Source organism: Drosophila pseudoobscura, chromosome X (assembly GCF_009870125.1).
Source record: "Drosophila pseudoobscura strain MV-25-SWS-2005 chromosome X, UCI_Dpse_MV25, whole genome shotgun sequence".
Taxonomy (NCBI): Eukaryota; Metazoa; Arthropoda; class Insecta; order Diptera; family Drosophilidae; genus Drosophila; species Drosophila pseudoobscura.
Genome location: NC_046683.1, coordinates 36,497,273 through 36,518,918, shown reverse-complemented (window position 1 = coordinate 36,518,918; position 21,646 = coordinate 36,497,273). Strand labels below are relative to the sequence as shown.

The 21,646-nt window shown below is 44.2% G+C and overlaps 1 protein-coding gene across 2 annotated transcripts; it reads left to right on the top strand.

The window, feature by feature from the left end:
• Window positions 1–10,159: 10,159 nt before the first annotated feature.
• Paf-AHalpha (Platelet-activating factor acetylhydrolase alpha) lies at window positions 10,160–11,733 on the top strand. 2 transcript variants are annotated; one of them, XM_015188848.2, is made up of 3 exons: window positions 10,160–10,303; window positions 10,360–10,797; window positions 10,865–11,733. In XM_015188848.2, the coding sequence occupies exons 2-3, from the start codon at window positions 10,378–10,380 to the stop codon at window positions 11,144–11,146; spliced, it is 702 nt and encodes a 233-aa protein (XP_015044334.1). In that variant the 5' UTR covers window positions 10,160–10,303; window positions 10,360–10,377; the 3' UTR covers window positions 11,147–11,733. The 2 variants fall into 2 exon arrangements, with proteins under 2 accessions (XP_015044334.1, XP_001352315.2); XM_001352279.4 differs by having other exon boundaries at window positions 10,169–10,292.
• Window positions 11,734–21,646: the final 9,913 nt, after the last annotated feature.

Sequence of the window (21,646 nt, the reverse complement as noted above, 5' to 3'; positions counted from 1 at the left end):
CATATGTAGGTCTAATTATGTTGATCATGAACCTTTTAGGATTTTATGCCATAATTATAACTCCCTCTGTCAAACCCCATCCCCTGAACTGTCTCTTAAACTAATTGCATGCAATATTTATAATCACTTAAGTTTAGCTAATATTTAACTTCACTTTTTCCGCCTTTAGTAACTAAGTACCATTATTAACAGATAATTTGTTAATTTAATAAATAAATAAATAAATACGCACGCCTGTGCTCGAATTCTCTTCGAACGATAGCTCGCTCTTGGCGTGTGAGTTATCACGCTCTCCCTTTCATTCCGCTGCACTGCTGCTATACCCTGCTATTTCGCGGGTATGTTCGTACTCACGACTCGATGAACACATGTTGTCCACGACCCGGGTCACCCTAGATTCCGATTCCTGATCTGGATTCACATCTTCTGCACAATTTTAGCTGACATAAATTTCCACTTTAATTCCTAGGCGTTGTCGATTCCGCAGCAAAGATGTCTAGTTGCATCTCGCTAGATACGATTAGAGGGCATTCAAAAGTCCATGCAGATCGTCCGTACAACGGAAACGCTGGTAATTCGAAGCGACCAAAAATAAGACACTGGAGGTTGCGTGGGGGGGCTTAGGCGTGATAGCGCCAAAGCACGGCAGACCTCCAGTGACCAAGAGATTCTGTAATACATTCGGAGTTCATTGAATGTACCAAACCTAATTTCCTCTATAATCAACCTTCTCTTTCTCTACGTAGCACTTTTCACTTTCACCACACAATATAGCTTGATCTGGCTTTTAGTCGATTTTTCGCCGACTTGCAGTTATGTAATTTGGTATGTCTTATGTAATACGGGGACACGTGAACGTTTCACTAGAAATTGGCACTAATTGCACAGGCACAACCGAGGTGTTTTGGGAGAAAAATGGAATTGATCCGCGTGTTCACCGTCGCTGTCGCCTTAAGCGGCATAGACGAGCTTTAACGGGACCCTTCCATTGAATTCGGTCTCGAGAGACGAAAAAGAACATTCGAGCAATTAAAGCTCCATATTCGAAGTAGCTGTTTTTAAAGCCTTGGTGTTCGAACTAATCAAGTTGGCGCGGGTTTTGAATCTGCTTTGTATCTGAGGAATTATTAGGGAATCTAATCTGGGTTTGCTTCACTGGCCACTACAAAAGCAGTCCCCCGAAAGCCTCTGCGCGCCTTGTTCTTTCTCTTCTTTTCTCTTTTTGTTGTTGTGCTCTTCCAATAAAATTACATTTACAGAAATTACAGCAAGCGGATCGTCTTCGACAAAAGAGATGGATGGCATGTAAGTGAAAGAATATTGCTTTACTCGAAATAAAATGCATACATGAGCGTGAGAGAAGGAGAGGTATAGAAAAGAAAGAAGGGGAGTGGTAAAACAGTTGGGCAGATCCACATGCCGGAAGAGATAGCAAGAACAGTAACCATGGGTTTTTTGTTGCTGTCATAAATGCTCTTTTAAATTTGTATGCCAGTTTAGCGGCTACCTCCTATACACATATACTGTTTATTTTATATTTTATACATATTTCATTATTTTTTTTTATTTATTTATAATTCTTCTATTTTAATTATTATTAGTATTTGCTTAATTTCCAACCTGAAATATTCTCGAATTCTGTGTTCGCTAAATTAGTTTTTGAGTCTAGAATAGGGAGTCTAGAATAGGGAAATGCCCCTGTGTGAAGTAATAAATAAGTTTTAAACTGAAATCGATAATGAACTAAATTATTTTAGGGCGCCATGCCGAGTGGATTATGGAAATGAAGTGAGTCTGGGGGTTTTAGGGATCATCATGCACTAATATGGCTTTGCGGCCCAGATGGTCAAGGTAGGGTGGGCAAAACGCTGCTGCACCTACAGCTACTCAGCAGCGCAACCCGAACTTTAGCATGTTCTGTTTTCCTTTGCAGAGCAACCTCTATGTGTGCATAGCTTGTCACTCTTGGTAATTTCTTTTCTGTATGTCCAGTCCGATTGATCATGTGTTAGGGAGGAAAACAGCACGCGAAATCAATATTATTATATGTATCCAATGCGATCAGGTAGCACAGTGGTAAATCCTCAACCCCCCTTGCCGACGACAAATAGAAGCGGATGCTCCTCTGGTCGCTACAATAAGATAAGCTCGTTATAATAGCGTATCGCTATACGTTGTATGCTACAAGCAGTAATATAGCAACATATCGAAAACACGACCGAACGCAGTGAAAGCTGACAGTTACGTTTTCACCCTCGTTTCAGCCGGCCGACCTACCGCGCGAATCCCCAAATAAATACACACACCTACATATACATATATATACCACGATATCCATCGGGCTTTCGACGGCTACAAGGAGTTTCTCTGGGCCATCAATCTCGTCGTTAGAGAATTGAGCCACAATCCGCCTCCCTACAAAAATTGGTCCTTCGAGCCAGATCTTCGCCTTTGCGGATCACTCTAATTGCAAGTTAAGTACAACCCTTCGATTGTGCCCAACACCAGTGCAGTTATTTTGTGCGAGTTTTCCACCCAGTCCGCGTTTCCGTGGCATATGTACATTCATATTTATTTATTAATTTCTCGCTGTAGCTCCAAATTAAACCATACTACGTTCTGCCAACGGTTGTGGCCTCCTCTTTCTCCAAAGGTTTTGTTCGGAGTAGAACCCAGCCGATTAGCTGCTTGCCAAATAGCACCTAATTCTTGGCCCTCAGCCGCTTATTTTGTTTGTTACTTATGTCTATGTCACTCATTTGTTTGTTAAAGCTTTTCGCTTGCTTGCCCTGCTAAACGCTCTCTGCCAGCTCGCTCTTCGCTATCTCCGCTTTGCGTCTGCCTACCGACGTCGGCCGAGCGAAGCTGCGCTTAGCGATCGGAGCGGCAATGTAAAGGGCAGGCAAGCCACACTTGCAATTTGGATGTCACGCATTAAAAAACATATCGCAATTTTATTTCTGCGCCGAGTTTTATTCAATTGGAATAATTAGTCAGCCGATTGGGGATAAAAAACATTATCTCCACAGGTTTAATTTGATATGTAGCTGTCTGTAAATCATATTCCTACCACTCTCAGCTACCAGCTGAGCTTTCGTTGCTGACATATGCACATGCACACAAATATATGTATGTGTAAGCAACGCAATCCAAGCGGATGGCAACAAACAGAAAGACATATTCTTGCAATTAGTTTGTTGTTCATTCCGTGCATGCTCAAATTTCTATAGTTCTTTCGTTTTTTTTTAATATCTAGAATAACAAGTCACAATCAATGTTTATTTAACTAATTATACTGCCAATAAAAAAAACACGATTCCATACATATGGCACATATACATAAGTTACATAGAATCAACGATATTATAATGTTTATTATATATTCCGTCGAAGCGAGATTTTATTATTCCTCGTGGGAGGTCACAGTCGCAGTCGCCGGTGCATCAATCTGCTGACATAGCACACGCGCAGGTGTTAAGTTGAGAAGGCAAGAGTCTTTGTCAACGGTGCAGCTCTCGTGTTCTCTTACACGTCGAGGCGTGTGCTGCAGTTGGTTCCCATAAAAAAATATTTAAGCTCGCTGACCAACTCTTGGGTCGAAAACCAAATGCAGAGGGAGGGGTATCCGGCTGGATCGGATAACTACTCCCCCCCTTGAGAAGTAGCCGCCCACGGCGCACTTAGTCTTGCGTCAAATCAATTAATTCATTGATTTGTCGCCCGTCGCGTTTCTTTGTCAAATATGGTTTGAGCATAGCCATGCCACATACCAGGCCACAAATACCTAGCCCTAGGCAGAATACAAAGATTGGTCTGGAACGTGAGGACACCTCTTCCTTTATCTCCTTGATGAAATTGAGGTTCTCCTCGCTCAACTGGTAGAGGAATGGCAGGCTCAGCACCCTTTTATGCTCTGTAACATTTAGCAAAGGTGAAGATGCAATAGTTATCTTTTTGCAAATGTACTTTATCTTAGGGAATTGAATGACAAAGTGTATTATGCTGTTTGATTGAAAAACTTTGATTTTAGATACTTTTAAAATGTTGGTTACGATAATATTGGGGAGCTGATTAGAGGAAATAGAATTCAAGTCGTCATGGTCTAATATAACCGGATTGTTTACTTCTGAGGGAAATGGTGAGCATGAGATTACTAGCAAGGTCTCGTACAGGTGAGCCGAGTCAATTTGCTTTCTCTTTGCTGTCTCTAGCAATTTATTGATTGTGTCTGTTAAGCGGTTTTTTTGCTGCTGAGATTTAGAATTTATGCTTAACTGCCTGTTATTTGATTCAATAAGTTGGGGCTCGTTTATTCGAATCTTTTCTAGGTCGTCCGCGGTCGGAGTTCCGGCTACCACCTTTAAGACCGAACCCTGGATGTTTAGGCTCCTAGCTATCGTGGCTAATCGTGGCTAACATATTTCGGATATGGTCGGTATCCACCATATAATTTGCAGTCTCGTCGGCCATTCGTTCGTAATCTGTTAAGTTTGTCGAATGCCTAAGGTAATTTATTTCGTCCCATACGAGTATGCCGCCGTCCAGTAACGGTACGTAGTCAGAATGTGAGTAGTCCAGTTATGCGAGCGGTTACCAAGGCCACCAGAAGGAGTATCATCTGAAACAACCTAAGGAATGAAAGAAAAGGATGCTTAGGTTAGGTAAGGTTAAGGCGGTAGTCGGGAAGGGGAGATAAAAACCCCCGCCCATCCGGAGGCTTATATGGCAGTGGCAGAAGAAGTGGGGGACCAAATCCTCCTCTTCCTCGTCGCGACAACTCCTGCAGAAGTCGTTATGAGGGATTGATCTGCCAGTGTCCCGCTATGGCTCGAGTAACTGCAGAGCAGTTATGCTCTAGACTATAGACTCAGTCTATATAGCTCCGCCGAGCGCTTTTTCGATCGATGAGGCCATATCGACATTTTACAGGATATGGTTTTCTGCCATCTCCCGTTTGCCTTTTGCTGGAAAAATTCGTGCGTGAGGAGCCTGCACGTAGCGAAAGGCATCGCTACTTGCTCCCTCTCTGATTAGAGAGGAATCGTAGTACCCTGCCTGGCTAGCTCGTCGGCGGCGTCGTTCCCCACGATGTCCCTGCGGCCAGGGAAGATCTATAAGGAAAGATCTAACTGCTCTGCGATCTCGTGCAGAGATTTGCGGCAGTCAGTTACAGTCGCTGAGTTCGACGATATTGAGCCTGGAGCTTTAATAGCTGCTTGGCTGTCCAAGAAGACGCACACTAAGTGCGTGTCTAGAAGTAGTTGGGAGACGATAGAAATGGCCTCTGTTGCAGCAGACGATCTTAATTACCCTATCTCAGCGTGTGCGATGTTGTGAGCAGAGCTTTTGCTCTCACATGCCGCAAGATCGGCTCGGCGGTGGAATCGGGGAGTTGTTGCGATCTCTGGCTGCGACCAGTCTAATAAATTCTTTGAAGACGAGCACTTGTTTTATTTTTTCATAAATTGCCTGATAATTTAAGTTAAAAATCACAACTAGAGCCCACTGGACCGGAGTCATCATAACGTTTAAATTCGAAAAAATCTTCCAAATTTAAGATCGTCTGCTGCAACATTCCGGCCCCGTTGAAGACCTCCGGTGCTTCAACCGTCTATTGGCAGTTTTGCCAGTTTGTTTATAGGACGTTTAATTACGCCCGTGGGTGTTCGCACCTCGGCGACGCGCACTCTCTCATCTTCTCCCTTGATTGCGGCCACCACTCGTCCTGTGGTCCACTTCTGTGGCGGTGTGTTGCCCTCGTGGACGAGCACCAGACAGCCAATGTCCAAGTCTGGCCCTTTGGTAGCCCACTGGTGACGCTTCTGCAGGCTGACCAGGTAGTCCTTGGCTGACCAGCCCTGCCAAAACTGCTGATTGAGCGCTGACAGAATTCGCCACCGCTTCAGGTACGCGAAACTTCCCCTGCTGCATCTGTCGTCTTGATCTGATTCGGGCGGCAGCGAAAGAAGCAGCTGCCCGATCAGCAGGTGCCCTGACGTTAGCGCTTCTCCATCGCTGGGATCGTTGCCTGGGGACGCGATTGCCCGGGAGTTGAGAAGAGCCTCTACCAGGTGGGTGCACAGCTCGCGGTGAGCTTGGCCCACTCCGCGTACCAACCTCTGCTTGGCTGATTTGACGGCTGCCTCCCACAATCCGCCGAAGTGTGGTGCTCTCGGTGGTATTAAATACCACTCGACGCCTTGGCGCGCTGCGTACGCCTTGAGCTGGTCCTGGTCCCTCTGGTACGCTTGATGAAGCTCGTTCAGCACCTTGCTCGCGCCCACGAAGTTGGTGGCGTTGTCGCTGTATACCTTCTCCGGAAGGCCTCTTCTCCCGATGAACCTTTCAAAAACAGATAAAAAACTATCAGCGGTGTGCGTTCTCTTCCTTTCCTTCTCCTCACCGGACCCGCGGCTCACCTAGACCTTGGCAACAGAAGTTTTTCCCCTGCTGGGTGTCCAGCGTCTATGGTGAGTTTAGCGCCGCCCGGCTCCAACGGCTAGGAACACCCTCTCCTCAGACCACATAGTTTCTTCCGAAAGCCCCGTCGCTGACGGCGGCTCGGCGATTACAACACAACAATTGCTGAAATTAGGGAATTGGAAATCTATGGTATATAGATATACCGTTGAAAGAAATTTTGTATACTCGATACTGAAACGCCCAAAAGGAAGCGTTTCCCAACCCACATAGTATACATATTTTTGATCAGCACCAATAGCCGAGTCGATAGAGCCATGTCTTTCTGCCCGTCTGTCCGTCTTTTTTGACGTTGACAAGTTTGTTTCAAAACTTTGCCATGCCCTCGTTCGCCACCACAAAAGACGAAAATCTATTGCCACTGATGACCATCCATCATCTATTTCGGGGATGGTCTGTAAGGTTTTACAGTTCGGAAAATTTCCCGGTAATTCCACCATCCATCTGGGATGTTTCTAAGCCGCACGTTTCTTTGCGATATTTAAAAGATAGCTTACGAATCCAACTCTGAAAAAAATTAATGGCAATTAAAAATAGTTCGCCTAGACATATTTCAAATCGAAATTCGATTTTTTCGGTTAAATACGGAGAGATTATAATTAAACAATTTAAAATGAAATTAGCTGAGCGGGGCTTATCGACAAGCGGCTTGAAAGCCACGGGTGAAAGCTGCAATCCAGAGAGCAGGCCTCAATGTCGAGGATTATGAGTTCTTGGATGAGCAAGGCTCCAGGTCGACAGTGGAGGACAAGCAGCCTGTGGCAAACAATATCCAAATGATGGCGATGTTGCAACAGATGGTGCTGCAGATGAGGGGTGTCTGACAACAACATATAATGCTGCAGATAATGAGAGTGAAGGATCCAGGTGAAGCTCAAGCAGAGAAATTAAAAGCTATGACAAAGGAGATGGAGGAGAAATGAGCCAGCGTTAACAAGAAACTCCAGGAAAACTCAGAAATAGTTCAGCGTCTGAATGAGGAGATCACACGTCTTGATGAAGGAATTCGGCAAGTAGAAAATCGTCTTGAAGTTTGGCTCGGGGAACAACATGACAACACCGAAGTACCCTACACCTAGTTTTGATGGTAAAACAACATTTGGCGTTTTCTTGATTTAATTCGGTGCTTTTGGTGCTTTCCTTGAAGGGCCTTGCTGCTGCTGAGGTGCTATAATCGATTCCTGACGCAGATAAATTGAATTACGAGGCTGTTAAGCGTATCTTGGAGCGTCGATATGGAGGTGACAACACGCGGGAAGTTCATCGCTTGAACCTTAAGTTCGCGACAGACATTGAGCGACTCTCGCGCCTGCCTTACAATGATGTCCCAACCGACTTTTTGGAGAGATACAAAATCAAGGATTTAGACACACACCCCGCTGTGGTTCTGATGCAGAGAAAAACATACGACGATAACTATTGATATGCCCTCCATGACCAAAAGTGAATAATGGTAATCGACCGACAAGAACAAGGAGTATTTGCAACCAAATAGCGGGACAATGTTGCGATAGACAAAAAAGACCGAGATCCTGGTCCATGGAGAGGAAATTATCACAGGATCAAGGGCATGGAGACCCCCGATAAAGATTTGTTTAAACTAGAACGCGTCGACACAGAGGGGCAAGGGTACTTCGAACTGTCGAAACTTCGAAACCCGAAGAACCTTACTAACAGGAGCATCTTGGATGAAACCGAGTTGTTACTAACTTTGGACACAGGCGCATCTTATTATATAATCAAGAGAGGTATAGCTAAAGAAAAAATATATATATATATATATCCGCATATAATAGTCATGATCTTAAATAATCTTAGAATTGCACATATAAATTTTGAACACGATTTTAGCGTTGCTGATATCGTAGAAGACATCATTATCGGAGTGGATAACTGATCATGAAAGTTAAGACTTTACAGTGGAATTATAAAAAAAAATTCTGAAATATGGAAATGTAGAATTGCCTATATGTGAGTGGAACTAGGAACGACGGCTACATGTGGAATATTTGAGCATGGCACTATATCGAAGTGCCGCCCAATATGGAAACTATAGTGTGGATTAAGTTAGGTCAGAGGGATGGAGATGAGAAGTTATTGGTTGTCGAGCCCGTAAAAAAAGAATCTAAAAACATTTTGTTGGAAAAGACTCTTGTAAACGCTACCTAAGGTGGACAGATACCACTAGGACTCTTAAACTTAACTAGAAAGAATAAAATTATTCATAAAGGAGAAATAATTGGACAGTTTCAAGAGGCTACGATGGATGTGACTGCAAAGCAAATGAATCTCAAATGTATAGCTATCGTGTAAAACCAGCGGCTTTGGAAAGATTACAGATACAAAATTGAGTTCATTTACTATCAAAACCTAAAAATATAAAAGCTTCTTCCTTTTTGGATACATTTTGGCATAAACAGAACAATCGAAAAAATCAAAAAATGTATTATATCGGATTGGTTGCCAGGAGCCGGTAACTGTTTGGATCCGTCGATGTGACCGTTGTACTCTAGCAAAAGCACCAACTAGAAGGAGCCGAAAAATGCGGCAGTACAATTCAGGAGCACCGTTTGAGAGGATCGCCATGGATACAGCAGGCCCATTCCAAACCAGTGACAGTGGAAATAAATATAATATAAATAATTTTGAGTCTCACACATTCAAAGATGCATGTGAGACATAAAGATTTCTGAAAAGACGTACAGCACCAGTTCATCCTCAATCCGATGGAATGGTGGACTCAACTTTTAATGGAACTAGAAGTAAAAGGGACCAGTTGAACGAGATTCAAAAATTCATAAGATGTCGCATCCAATTAATGAGTGACAGAACAAAGGCCCGATATGATCTGAATGCGAACACTGAAGGGTTTCATGATGGCGACTTAGTGCCCAAGCTACAGAACAATTGGGAGGATCCCTTACAATACTTACAATCATAGAACGAATCAATTATGTGGTGTATCGCATCCAAAAAAAGGACAATTAAAAATGATACATCTCGAGAGACTTTCATGGAGGAGACTTGGCACTTGTTCGGGACGAACAAGATTAGGCGGAGGACAGTGTAAGGAATGGAGATTTAGTAGACTGCCCATTGTTGTCATGTCGGATTATATTGAGAATAGTCCGCCTTGACTAGAATTTGTTTGGATCAAAACACTATCCTTTAGAAAATAAAGTCTGTCTATATAGTTAAAATACTCTCTGTTTTCATATTCTCAACCTAGAAGATACGATTTGAATGAACGTAACAATATGTTTAATTTTTCATCGTTTCACATTCACAACATTTTTTTTGTTACTTTCTTTATAAATATTTTTTATTGTAACCCAACCTCAAATTTGGCTCGGAAAAAATCGGCCAGGGCAACAACATCAACACCGTAAAACGAAGCGTTTAGAGGCTGAAAACGGAGCCTGCCTGAATATTTTATAATCAAAAATACAACATATAATCTTAATTAAAATAAAAAAAAAAAGAATAGACCAAAAGTTTGTAATTTTATACTCATCAGCTCCTATTTGACTGATGGGAGATGGTGGATGGTACCAGTGTGATTCGGGGCTTCACATCTCCCTAAATTTCCCACCGTTCCTCGGGTATTTTCTCAGTGTGCAGAGCCTATTTGCATCCTAATATATATATATGACCATAGTATCGATAAAATATTTGAAAATATCGATATGTGATATGTCCAATCAATTAATGCCGTGGTCATTGGCCATATATATAACGTCGCCGTTTTGTGTTAATGATTCTTTATATTGTAATTTTGTTCATTTGCGTCAGAAGAAAACATTTAAAACATTGTAAATATCAGGTACAGGAGACGAAGCAAATAACTTTTATATTCCTGAGCGAATTCTTTTTTTTCAGCACGAAGAGCTGCGTTGAATGCAGAATATTCCGAACACGAATATGAATCCGTGTGTTTTGCCCACGCCCGTTCCCGACGATGCCGGTGACAAACGCTGGCATAGCATACATCGTCGGTTTATTTCGGATTGTCGTGAAAAAGATCCTGATGTGATTTTCCTCGGAGATTGCATATTTGAGACGCTACAAGATAGCGAGACGTGGAATCAGTATTTTGCACCATTGCACTGCCTAAATTTCAGCATACGGGACGATTGTACAGAACATGTTCTGTGGCGTATCGAAAATGGAGCGTTGGACAATGTTAATCCGAAAATAGTTGTTCTGCACGTTGGCACCAACAATGTTAACAACAGTGCCGCCGAAGTAGCGGAAGGTATTCTCGCAAATGTTGCAAAAATATGTGAGAAACTCAACGGCGCCTACGTTATACTTCCTGTAAGTGTCCAGTCGTTCTCTCCCTATGAAAATATACATGACCATAATACCTATTACGTATATGCAGTCACTGCTCCCACGAGGTCAACAACCTAATAAACTTCGCGAAAAAAATGCCAAAATTAACGAGTTGGTTAAAGAGATGACTAAGGGCATGGATCGCGTACAGACAGTTGCCATCGACAAGGGTTTGGTACAGTGTGACGGTACTATCAGTCACCACGATATGTTTGACTACAAAAACCTTACAAATACCGGCGCCAAAAAAATTTTCGAGCCGCTTTACGAGTTGCTGTCGCAAATCCTTAACGAAAACGAGCTGGAGCGCGATCTAACTCCATCCGAATAAGGAGAGTGGGAAAAATGGACTAATGCACGAACTCAAATCTCAGTCAAACTATACGATATGCAACGGAACACAAATTTGGTTATGTACATAAATCGTATAGAGTATTCAGCGTGGAGCTGACAAAACTATAAAAAAAAAAACAAAATTAAAATCGTTTTCTTACCCGATTAAAAAACATTGCGAAATTATGTCACATTTTTTGCACCTCCCATGCCTACATGCAAAGAAAAGGAACGCAAAAATTGAATTTTTAAATTTATTATTTACACTCATACAAACATTCCCAAAAAGGTTATAGCAATAGTATTATAATTGAATCAAGTAATTATTTGTAAGAAATTAATACAGAAGTTACTTACGCGGTCATAGCTCAGATCGAATATAGACTGAGATAGAAAATACAAGATTTTTAGAGCTGTCTTATAGATTATAACTATCATATCATATTAATGTATAATATTCATAGCGTACTGCTAAATATTTTATGACCAACTAGCCTGTTCAGTCCAACATTTATCAGCGGAATAAATATTAACGGATGTAATCTCTGTATACGGTGAAGCTTGTAAGTACGGGAGCATTCTATATTCAATCGGGCTTCCAATCATGCTTAATAGAAATTCTAAAAACTGCGTATCATCTATTTAACACCTTCAAAACGCATAATTAAATTAAATGAACTATAACATTCCAATTTCGATGCATAAAATAGATTTACATTTGATAGCGGCAGGTGCAAGTAGGGCCAATGACTAGGTTGTCCCGATGAAAGGTATGCTGACAGCCGAAGAGTCAGCAACTCTGCAGAGTTGCTTGAAGGTGATCTTTACCTGTTGAAATCATTGACTAGTAAGCGAACATATGAATATTTGCTCGAGAGTCTGCGAAAGTTACCAGATGAGTAAAGGGACGAGAATAATGAGGAAAGCGACAGTAGTGAAAAAGACATTGTTTGTGGGTCTTTCTCGCCCACCTGAGTGAGATGCGGGGAAAGTCAAACACAGGCGCTGGTTTGGATTGGATGACATTGTTTGTGATGGATATTGGATCCATTGAGATCGTGGCACTGGGGGTGCAAAGTGTCGCGAGGCTGCGGAAAGAGCCTTTAGACTGTTTTGATATTTTGTAAAGCCAAATAGGTGGGTTTGCGCAGAAGAGTATGACATACTGAGTGAGATATCAAGTCGAAGGCACAAGTGCAGAACCAGCAGTGTTCTGACATGGCGTGTGGCGCGGTTGACGTAGTTGTGAGAGACGGGTGTGGCACTCCGTGAAAATTGGAATATGATAGTCTGCGAAACCAACATGTAAATATTAATTATATGAAGTTTTATACTGATTGAGTTTGTTTATATTTATCTATATGAAATTTTATTATATGAAAGCAAGAAAGATGATAAGACGATAATACTAGAGCAAGAATGATACCAACATAGTGTTACAATATGCACACTATGACATGTGAAAGTCAGAGATGTATAGAGAAATGTATAGCAGAAATAATAACAATAAAGAAAGATCAGAAACTATGTAGTAGAGTTATATCTATTATACTTTCCATTCGTATTTTTGCTGAGAGCGAGAGAGAGTTGTCTCAGTCGAGTGTGGCGCAGTGATGTTTTATTTGAGAGAGCGAGAACAAAAAGGTATTGCGGGAGGAGAGAAATTGAATGTGGAAATGCTGTGTCGGATAATACGTGATATTGCTCATATATTTGAAGAAAGAGAGACAACGGCGACTCACTACGCCTGAGTCTCAAACAAAAATTCAAGAATACCTCCGACAACAGAAGTGGGATCGGCTCTGCCACAGGAGCAGCGTAAAAGTGTATGGCGAGCTGTATAAGAATCACAAAACAAAAAATTCATGGAAATGTTAAAGACAATGCAGAAGCCTGCTTCAACGACTCCGAGCGAAAAATGCATGAGTCTGTCAAAGTTCAATCCAGAAGCGCATGGTGCAAATCAGTTGGCATGATACTGTCGGAGCTTCCTCTAGAGGAGAGTGCACTGATTATGTCGCTCAGCGGAGCATTGTAAGGGAGCGCGTGACAATGGCTTTCGAAAATCAGCTATGCTGGTATAGCTTGGCCTTAATTCAAAGAGTTGTTCGTGCATTGTTGTTAAATATTCTCAACGGACGGCTGTAAACAGGCGAGTGCCTGTCGGTATACGAGAGCCGAATAGTGACGTCATTGATGACGAAATGGAAGTTGATGGACGATAGAAGAAATAGCGGTGTCTCTCGTGCTGGCAAACATTTCGCAAATCGACACAAAACTGCAACGTTTGCTGTTCACTACCAATATAAAGACCAGAAATGACCTACAAAAGCAGTTGAAGGCGTATGCATACAGCAAGCAAAACATGCACTTTGCTCCAGACCATTCGATCTGTCCCGATCAGAAGAGGTATAAGGCATACACTCCAATCAAGTGCCATTACTTTGGGAATCTCAGATTTGGCTTCGGCATCACGATAGATGCTGATAAATTTAAAAAAAACGAGGGGGAACGTTGTGAGTTGCTGCGGACACCGCAACTCTACAGTTATACCCGATACTAAGTCAGTATGGCTCTCCTCCGGCAGACGCCGCTAATATTAAACGACACGACAAAGAGTGCGTGCGAGAGAGACAGAAAATCAGTCTGAGCGTGACGTCGGCCGCTGCGTAGCCACTGCAAATTGACTTGTTCCTTTTGGCTATAAAAATGATCTGATCTGATTCAGATTCAGCAATCTGATAGACATGATCATTATCTATGATTCTGCGTTTTTAGTTTTCTTGTATCCTCAAAATTATAGATGCAACAGTTTTTCGTCCTTTGTGGGGGCGGAAGGGGGTGTGTCGAAATTTTGACACAAAACGGTCAAGGTCCGATATCACAGGAGTGTGGATACCAAATTTGGTTGCTCTAGCAAATTGAAATTGTTTTCTTGATTCTGGCTATAATAATTATACGATCTGGTTCAGATTTTGCACTCTAGAAGATATAGTCATCTTCTACGTTTTTAGTTTTCTCGTATCGTCGAAATTGTGGATGCCACAGATTTTCGCCCTTTGTGGGGGCGGAAGTGGGCGGGGCAAAGTTTTGAAATATTCTTGTAGCAGTGACATCACAGAAGTCTGGATCCAAAACATCGCTGCTCTAGCTCTTATAGTCTTTGAGCACGAGGCGCTGAAGGGGACGGACAGACAGACATGGCTCAATCGACTCGGCTATTGATGCTGATCAAGAAAATATATACTTTATGGGGTCGGAAACGATTCCTTCTGGACATCGCAGACGTCTAGCGTTCGTGGGGAACGTCAAATCGTCCCTAAAGAAAAGCATGAGAAGCCTTCAGTAGGTCCCAAAGAAAGCGATCTGATCCAGCAGTCTTCGAAGGATTACAGCAAATTGCTTTCACTATGTCGCCGACAAAAGGCCATAGTAGAGTCCGTTAAACCAAAGACTATACAATACCAAGATGTTGCATGAGGAACAAATTCTTTTTCAATTTTCGTTTGACGCTTCATAGTACGGGCGCGCGGGGCTATTACTTCAATTCTCTTTTACGCTACCTTCGCCTCCGAAATGCTACTCGGCTTCGTCAATGCCTCGGTCAGCGTCAAGTCGGTGTGTCTCGAGAGAAAGAATACAAAAACAAAATATGAATCGTCTGCGTGCCGAAACCGTAGGGCAGCGTGGTCGCTGATGTCTTTGGCGCGTCTTTAATGTACGCATCTAATAGAGAATTTTCCAATCGAATTTTCAAGATAGTTTTAGTTTGGGAGATATAAGCACTCAAAGTTTAACATTTTTTCAGCGTGCAAATATTTATTGAACTCATATTCACTAACTAATTTGGCAAGCTGAGACGGCCATAGGTCCCACTGTGCCGCTCCAAAGACATCGGCGATCCGCGACCACCGCTTCGACGGTGCTGAGACTCGAGAGTCCAGAATTGCCGAACAGACGAAACCGATGGGCAGCGGGGTCGCGGTAGAGACGAAGTACAGGCGAAAAGAATATTGAAACCCCGCGCGCTCCCTCGTGCCTTTTGGGTTATAATGTTAGAACCCGCCATAGAACAGCTTTTTGGTCGCTCATGCAACATCTTGGTATTGTATAGTCTTTGGTTAAACGCAATCTGAAACAACTTTCAGAGGCGGAAGGACGCACATCAAGTGATTTGATATAATCACTATGGACTCAAGCACAGGAAGTCCACTTCACAATTCATGAGGAATACGAGGACCCAGTGGAAGGAGGATATGACGTGGAATCCTACCTAACACTGGAAAGTAAGGTCTAAAGAGCATTGGCAAAATCGGCAACACCAAACTCGGTTAACGTGCTGCTTCCACGCAACAGCATCCCAACGTTTGATGGGGATCTATTAAAATGGACCCAGTTCTTCGATCTGTTCTCTTGCATGGTTCATGAAACCAACATGCCTACGGTGAAAAAGATGTGGTATCTTAAAACCACCGTTACCGGCTAGGCAGAAAGTTTGATTCGACATATCGATCTAAAGGAAGAAGATTATGAAGCCGCTTGGGAAATACTAGTTGACGCATAGATGTTTCGAATACAGTACTGAACCGCTTCATCAATCATCAAACAATTAATTACGATCCCAAGTCATTTTTAATGACTTGTACATAACAACCATCCCTTGCATCACTAAAAGGATCGGGCATCAATATATCTACATGGGATCCAATATTGATTTCCATTATCAGAAACAAACTGGATGTTACAAATAAGGCCTTGTAGGAGCAATCGCTAGATACGATGCTTCAGTTCTTGGAGCAAAGAATTCGAGTTCTAGGAACTAGTAAGAAGCCATCAGCATCAAGGAGGGAGCCAAAAGGCACGACATGTGCATCAGCAAACACAGGGAGAGCGTGAGCACCCTTATGCACATTCTGCAAGAAAGCAATCCATTGGCTCTACGGATGCGAAGAATTTCGGTCCAAATCTCCATCAGAACGACTAAATTGTGTACAAAAACATAAAATGTGAGTTAATTGCTTTAGAACAAATCACAAAACAAACGCATGCCCTGGTCGAAACTGCTTCAAGTGTGTCAAGAAGCACAACACGATGCTACATTTGGAAACAGCATCGGGCGCAGCTACAGAATCAAGAGGCCCGACGGTGGGTGCAGCAAGTAACAATAGTTACAATCTACTGACCACAGCAAAGGTGGTAGTAGAAGCCAACAACGGGCAGATTGCTAGCTTCAGAGCACTGCTAGATTCAGGATCACAGATAAACTTGATCTCTGAACGAATAATATTAATGTTGTCACTCAAACTAAAAGACACTACATTACGGAGCGAAGGAATTGGAGGTCAATCAAAGACCAGCAGAGCACGAGTAAATGTGCTCATGAAATCCCTTCAGAATGGTTTTACCCAAAGAACTGAAGCTTTCGTATTACCTGATCATCCAGCTTAGGCACTCGATACAGAGAGCTTAAACGTACCAAGCAAGATCGCACTGGCAGATCCAAACTTCCATAAGCCAGGCAAGATCGACATGCTAATTGGAGCCGAGCCGGACAGGCGGCCCGCTGCTACAAAACACGAAACTGGGATGGATTGTGGCAGGAAAAGTCAAATCTGCCCACAGCCCACACCCATTTGTGCAACGGGAGTAAACGAGCTCATAGAAAGAATCTGAGCTCTGGACAATCTAGAGACGGAAGACAAACCACGCACACCAGTGCAAGCACGGTGCGAAGCTCATTTTATAGAAAATCTTCAGACTGCTTCAGATGGCCGGTTTATTGTAAAGCTCCCATTTTCCGAACACCCTTCAGCCCTGGGGGAGTCGGTGGAAACCGCAACAAAAAGATTCCTAGCGTTGAAGCGGCGAAGCTCAACAGAAACTTTGAAGAGTTATGTGGACTTCATGGAAGAGTATGAAGACTGTGCCAGCATCAAAGGTTCCCAAAAAGCACTACTTCATTCCACATCATTGTGTACTCAAACCTGAGAGCACCACCAAAACTCAACAAGCGGGAAATCTTTGAACGACATTCAGAGCGAACTTATGTCCATTCTGCTACGATTTAGAATTCATAAGTACGCATAGAGTACAAGTACAAGTACAAAGAAAAGATGTACCGGCAAGTGTGGATGAATCCGAATGGATAAATTCCATCAAATGATAGTCTGGAGAAACAATCCGTCCGAAGAGATCAGGTACTATCGCCTGAAAACAGTCACATATGGGACAACAGCTGCTCCGTTGCTAGCAACGAAATGTCTGGATCATTTGGCAACACAATACAAAGACAGACTACCAGTAGGATCATCAACATTAAAAACCGATTTCTACGTTGACGACTGTCTAATTGGAGCAAACACTATTCCAGAGGCAATTCATGTTCGACAAGAACTAAATAAGATATTGCTGCCGTCCTGATTCAAATTGCGCAAGTGGTGCTCTAGCAATGAGAAACTTCTCCAAGGAATTCCCAAAGAGCATATTGTAAGCGATGTCAAACTAGGAGAGACACTAGAGCATTACAGCGTGAAAGCTCTGGGTCTCATCTGGATGCCAAAGAAGGATAAATTGTGTGGACGAACACAGAAATGCAACAACTTTGGAAGCTCAAACTAGATTGGGATGACACATTACCATTACAACACCAAACCGAATGGAAAGAATACCGGGACGACTTACAGACATTAAGCAAAATGCAAATTCCCCGGCATATCTAGGATGGTAAAATTAAAGTTACCCAAGAACTCCATACTTTGGTAGATGCATCAGAACGAGCATATGCTGCAGCAGTATATGTACGCGCTACATATAAAAACAACCAAGTATCAGTAAGACTGCTCTGTTCCAAATCACGTCTGGCGCCGACAGCCAAACAATCACTACCACGGTTAAAACTGTGTGCTGCAGTCCTCGGTTCCGAACTTCCAGGATGCTTTTGGAGTGATTCCACCGTTGTGCTATCCTGGATAAACGCATCATCATCAACATACCTTTGTGGCAAATCGAATAGCCAAAATCCAGGCATTAACAAACCAGTCAAAAAGGCGTCATGTTTCATCGGCCAACAGCGCAGCCGATGTCTTGTCGAGATTGATCGCAGCTAGCAGATTGTCAGCTCACACTTTGTGGTTATACGGACCATTATTTCTGCACGGATCCCGAGAAAAATGGATGAAAGCACCCATCATAGAATCCTAAGGGCGCTGGGGAGATTCGACACACCCAGGTACCTACAGCGGATGGTACAAAGATACGTTGAGAGAAGGCTGCTTCTGTACGACACGCAGGCTGGCACGGAGAAATACGAGGTATCGGCAGGCGTCCCGCAGGGCTCAGTGCTGTGTAACGCAATGTACGACAGCATCTTGCGACTCAGCCTCCCTCACGAAGTACACATGGTGGATTTTGCAGACGATGTGGCAGTCCGTTTGTGGCAGTACAAATGACCTGCAACCAGACGATAGCGCACATCTAGGTTAGGTTAGGATAAGGCGGTAGCCGGGAGGGGGGGCTGTGAGCCTCCCGCCCCCGAGCTCACTTGGACCTATAAAAGGTCCGTTGTGTTGCCGCATGGGCATGTGCCCCTTCTCGTTGCCTGAACCGTGAGCAGACTACTGCAGGTTAAGGGCAGTCCCATCCGGAGGCTTGGATGTATTTGGACAAGGTCCCTGGTTTGATTTCGGACAGCGCCTCTGCACTAAATACTGTAGGCATGATATGTATAAGAAATGCTTATCTGACATTTTATGTGGGATTTGTAAAAAACCTCATCATGGTTAGGTTAGGTTAAGGAAGAGATCTAACTGCTCTGCGATCTTGTGCGGTCTGCGGCAGTCATTTACAGTCGCTGAGTTCGACGATATTGAGCCTAGAGCTTTGATAGCTGCTTGGCTGTCCGAGAAGACGCACACTAAGTGCGTATCTAGGAGTAGTTTGGAGACGATCGAAATGGCCTCCTTGATGGCTTCAACCTCCGCTTGGAACACACTACAGTGATCCGGGAGCCTGAAGCAATGACTGATGTTCAGCTCGCTGCAGTAGACTCCGCCTCCCACGCGGCCGTCTAGCTTTGAGCCATCAGTGTAGAAGTGGACCGCATTTGCAGGCCCTGGTTCGCCCATCTCCCAGTCCTCTCTAGATGGGATTGATACCTGGAAAGGCGTCGAGACGTGATCAGTAATCTGTCCTCTCTGGTAATTGCGGGAGTCTCATCAGGATTCCCGAGTGCCCAACCGCGGATGCTTTCCACAGTCTGGCTTCTCTCATTCGGAGGGCGGAAAGTGTTGCCACCTTCTTTCCCATGAGATCAACCGGGAGGAGGTCCAGCACAGTATCCAGGGCTTCCCCTGGAGTAGTGCGTAGCCCGCCGGTTATGCATAGCTCTGCCATGCGTTGAACTCTGCTGAGTTTATTGAGGCATGTCCTTTTGTCTAAGGCTGGCCACCATACTACCGCTCCATAGAGCATGATCGGTCGTATGATGGTGGTGTAAAGCCACCGAACTATATAGGAGTCATTCCCTATTTTAGTCCGATGGCTTTCCTGCAAGTATAGAGGGCCACTGTGGCCTTCTTTACTCTATCCTCTATGCTCACTTTCCAGTCGAGCTTTCTAACGAGGATTAGGACAAGATACTGAATGCTGAAAACTAGCGCTTCTCCACATAGTCTAGGGGGAATCAGTACCGGAACTTTGTACTTCCTAGTGAAAAGCACCAGTTCCGTTTTGGACGGGTTGGCGCCTAACCCGCATTTGTCTGCCCATTTCGACATTTTCGTGAGAGTACTTGTCATGCACTCACACAATGTCTGCGGAAATTTTCCGGACAGTGCTATAGCAACATCGTCCGCATACGCCACCACACGGCAGCCACCCCCCTCTATCACCCGCAGCAGTGCGTTCACTGCCACGTTCCATAGGAGGGGCGAGAGGACTCAGCCCTGCGGTTAGCCCTCTGCTGACAAATCTGGTGCACGTTGACGTCCCCAGTGATGCCTCAACCGTCCTGCATTGTAGCATCTGATCGATCAGGCTCACCGTCCTGGAGTCGGAGCCGTTCCATCGCCTTTAGAAGAAAAGACGATAGACTAATGGGCCTAAAATCTTTTGGGGCAGTGTGCGAGGGCTTGCCTGCCTTGGGTATGAATACGACTTTGGTCTGAAGCCAGGTGTCGGGAATGCACCCGTCGGAGAAAATTCCCTCGGAAATTATTTTGAGCCAGTTAATGGCTTTTTGTCCAGCGTGAATCAGTTGGGCAGGGATGATGCCATCTGATCCCGCGGATTTGTATGCTTTGAAGCTTTTTATTGCCCAGGAAATGTTCTCTCGATTTCGCTGCAGAGCTTACGCCAGGAGGCGCGTTTGGCTTTTCTAAGTTCTTTGTTGTAGGTTGACAGACTGGCCTCGTATTCGGCCCAGTTTTGCTCAACGTTCTCAGCCTTAGCTTTATTGAAGAGCCTCCGGGAGGCTCTCCGGAGTTCACCCAGTTTCCACCATTCAGGTTTCCTCTGGCCTCTGTTCTTGCCAGAGGGGCATGCTTTGTCGTGCGCCTTATTGCAGGCGTCGGTAAAGATCTTAAGAAGACGGGTCGTGGCCTCCGTGGAGAACTCCTCCTCAGATGGGGACTCAGGGAAAACACGACAGAGGTAATCAGAGTACCGAGTCCAGTTTGTCCGCCTGATGTTCCGGAATCGAACTGGCTTCGGTACTGAGAAGGAGAAAACAGTTTCCACGTACCTGTGGTCCGAGAAGGAGTGCTCTTCCGGGAGCCTACAGGATACAATGTTACTCTGTATCTCATGAGAGGCTAGCGTAAGGTCCAGGACCTCCTTGCTGTTTTTAATAATAAAGGTGGGATCACTACCCCGGTTTAATAAGACCATCTGAGTGGTCAGTAAGTAACTGAAAAAGTACTCACCCCTTTCGTTTGTGTCAGTGCTTCCTCACTGACAGTGATGTGCATTGGCGTCGCACCCCACAATTAGGCCGATGTCTTTGGCCGAACAGTCTGCGATTAGAGCCCGGAGAGGCGGGTGTGGAGGGGGGTCTGGTTAATCATGCCCCATGTATGCGGAGCAGATCCTCAGTGAGCGCTCCTGGCCTTCTAAGCTCACGGCGGTGTGGTCTTCATTGCTGAAATTTGAGAGCAAAAATAAGTGCAACTCTCTTTTTGCAAGAATGCAGGTACCAATTTTACGTGCGGTTTCAGTTACGTATAGCTTGTAGTCAGAAGTCCTCAGACCGAAGACAATGTTTCCGAGGATCCAGGGCTCCTGAATGAGGACTATATCGGCTACACCCTTGGCCAGGTGGAGCAATAGAGCAGCGCATGCTGCCTTACAATGGTGGAGGTTTATCTGCAGGATCATCAGTGACATTCCTAAGTCTCACCTCCACCATTGTTGCTTCTAGATCGCTGTCGGGGGAATCCGGCTCCTCCCCGACAACGATGTGGCCGAGACCTCTGGCTAGGTCGAGCTCGTCGAACGCGTAGTC

Coding starts and splice junctions, on each gene's coding strand:
- Paf-AHalpha (XM_015188848.2), top strand. CDS start 10,378: ATGCAGAATATTCCGAACACGAATATGAATCCGTGTGTTTTGCCCACG. Junction 10,798..10,864: donor GCGCCTACGTTATACTTCCT/GTAAGTGTCCAG, acceptor ACGTATATGCAG/TCACTGCTCCCACGAGGTCA.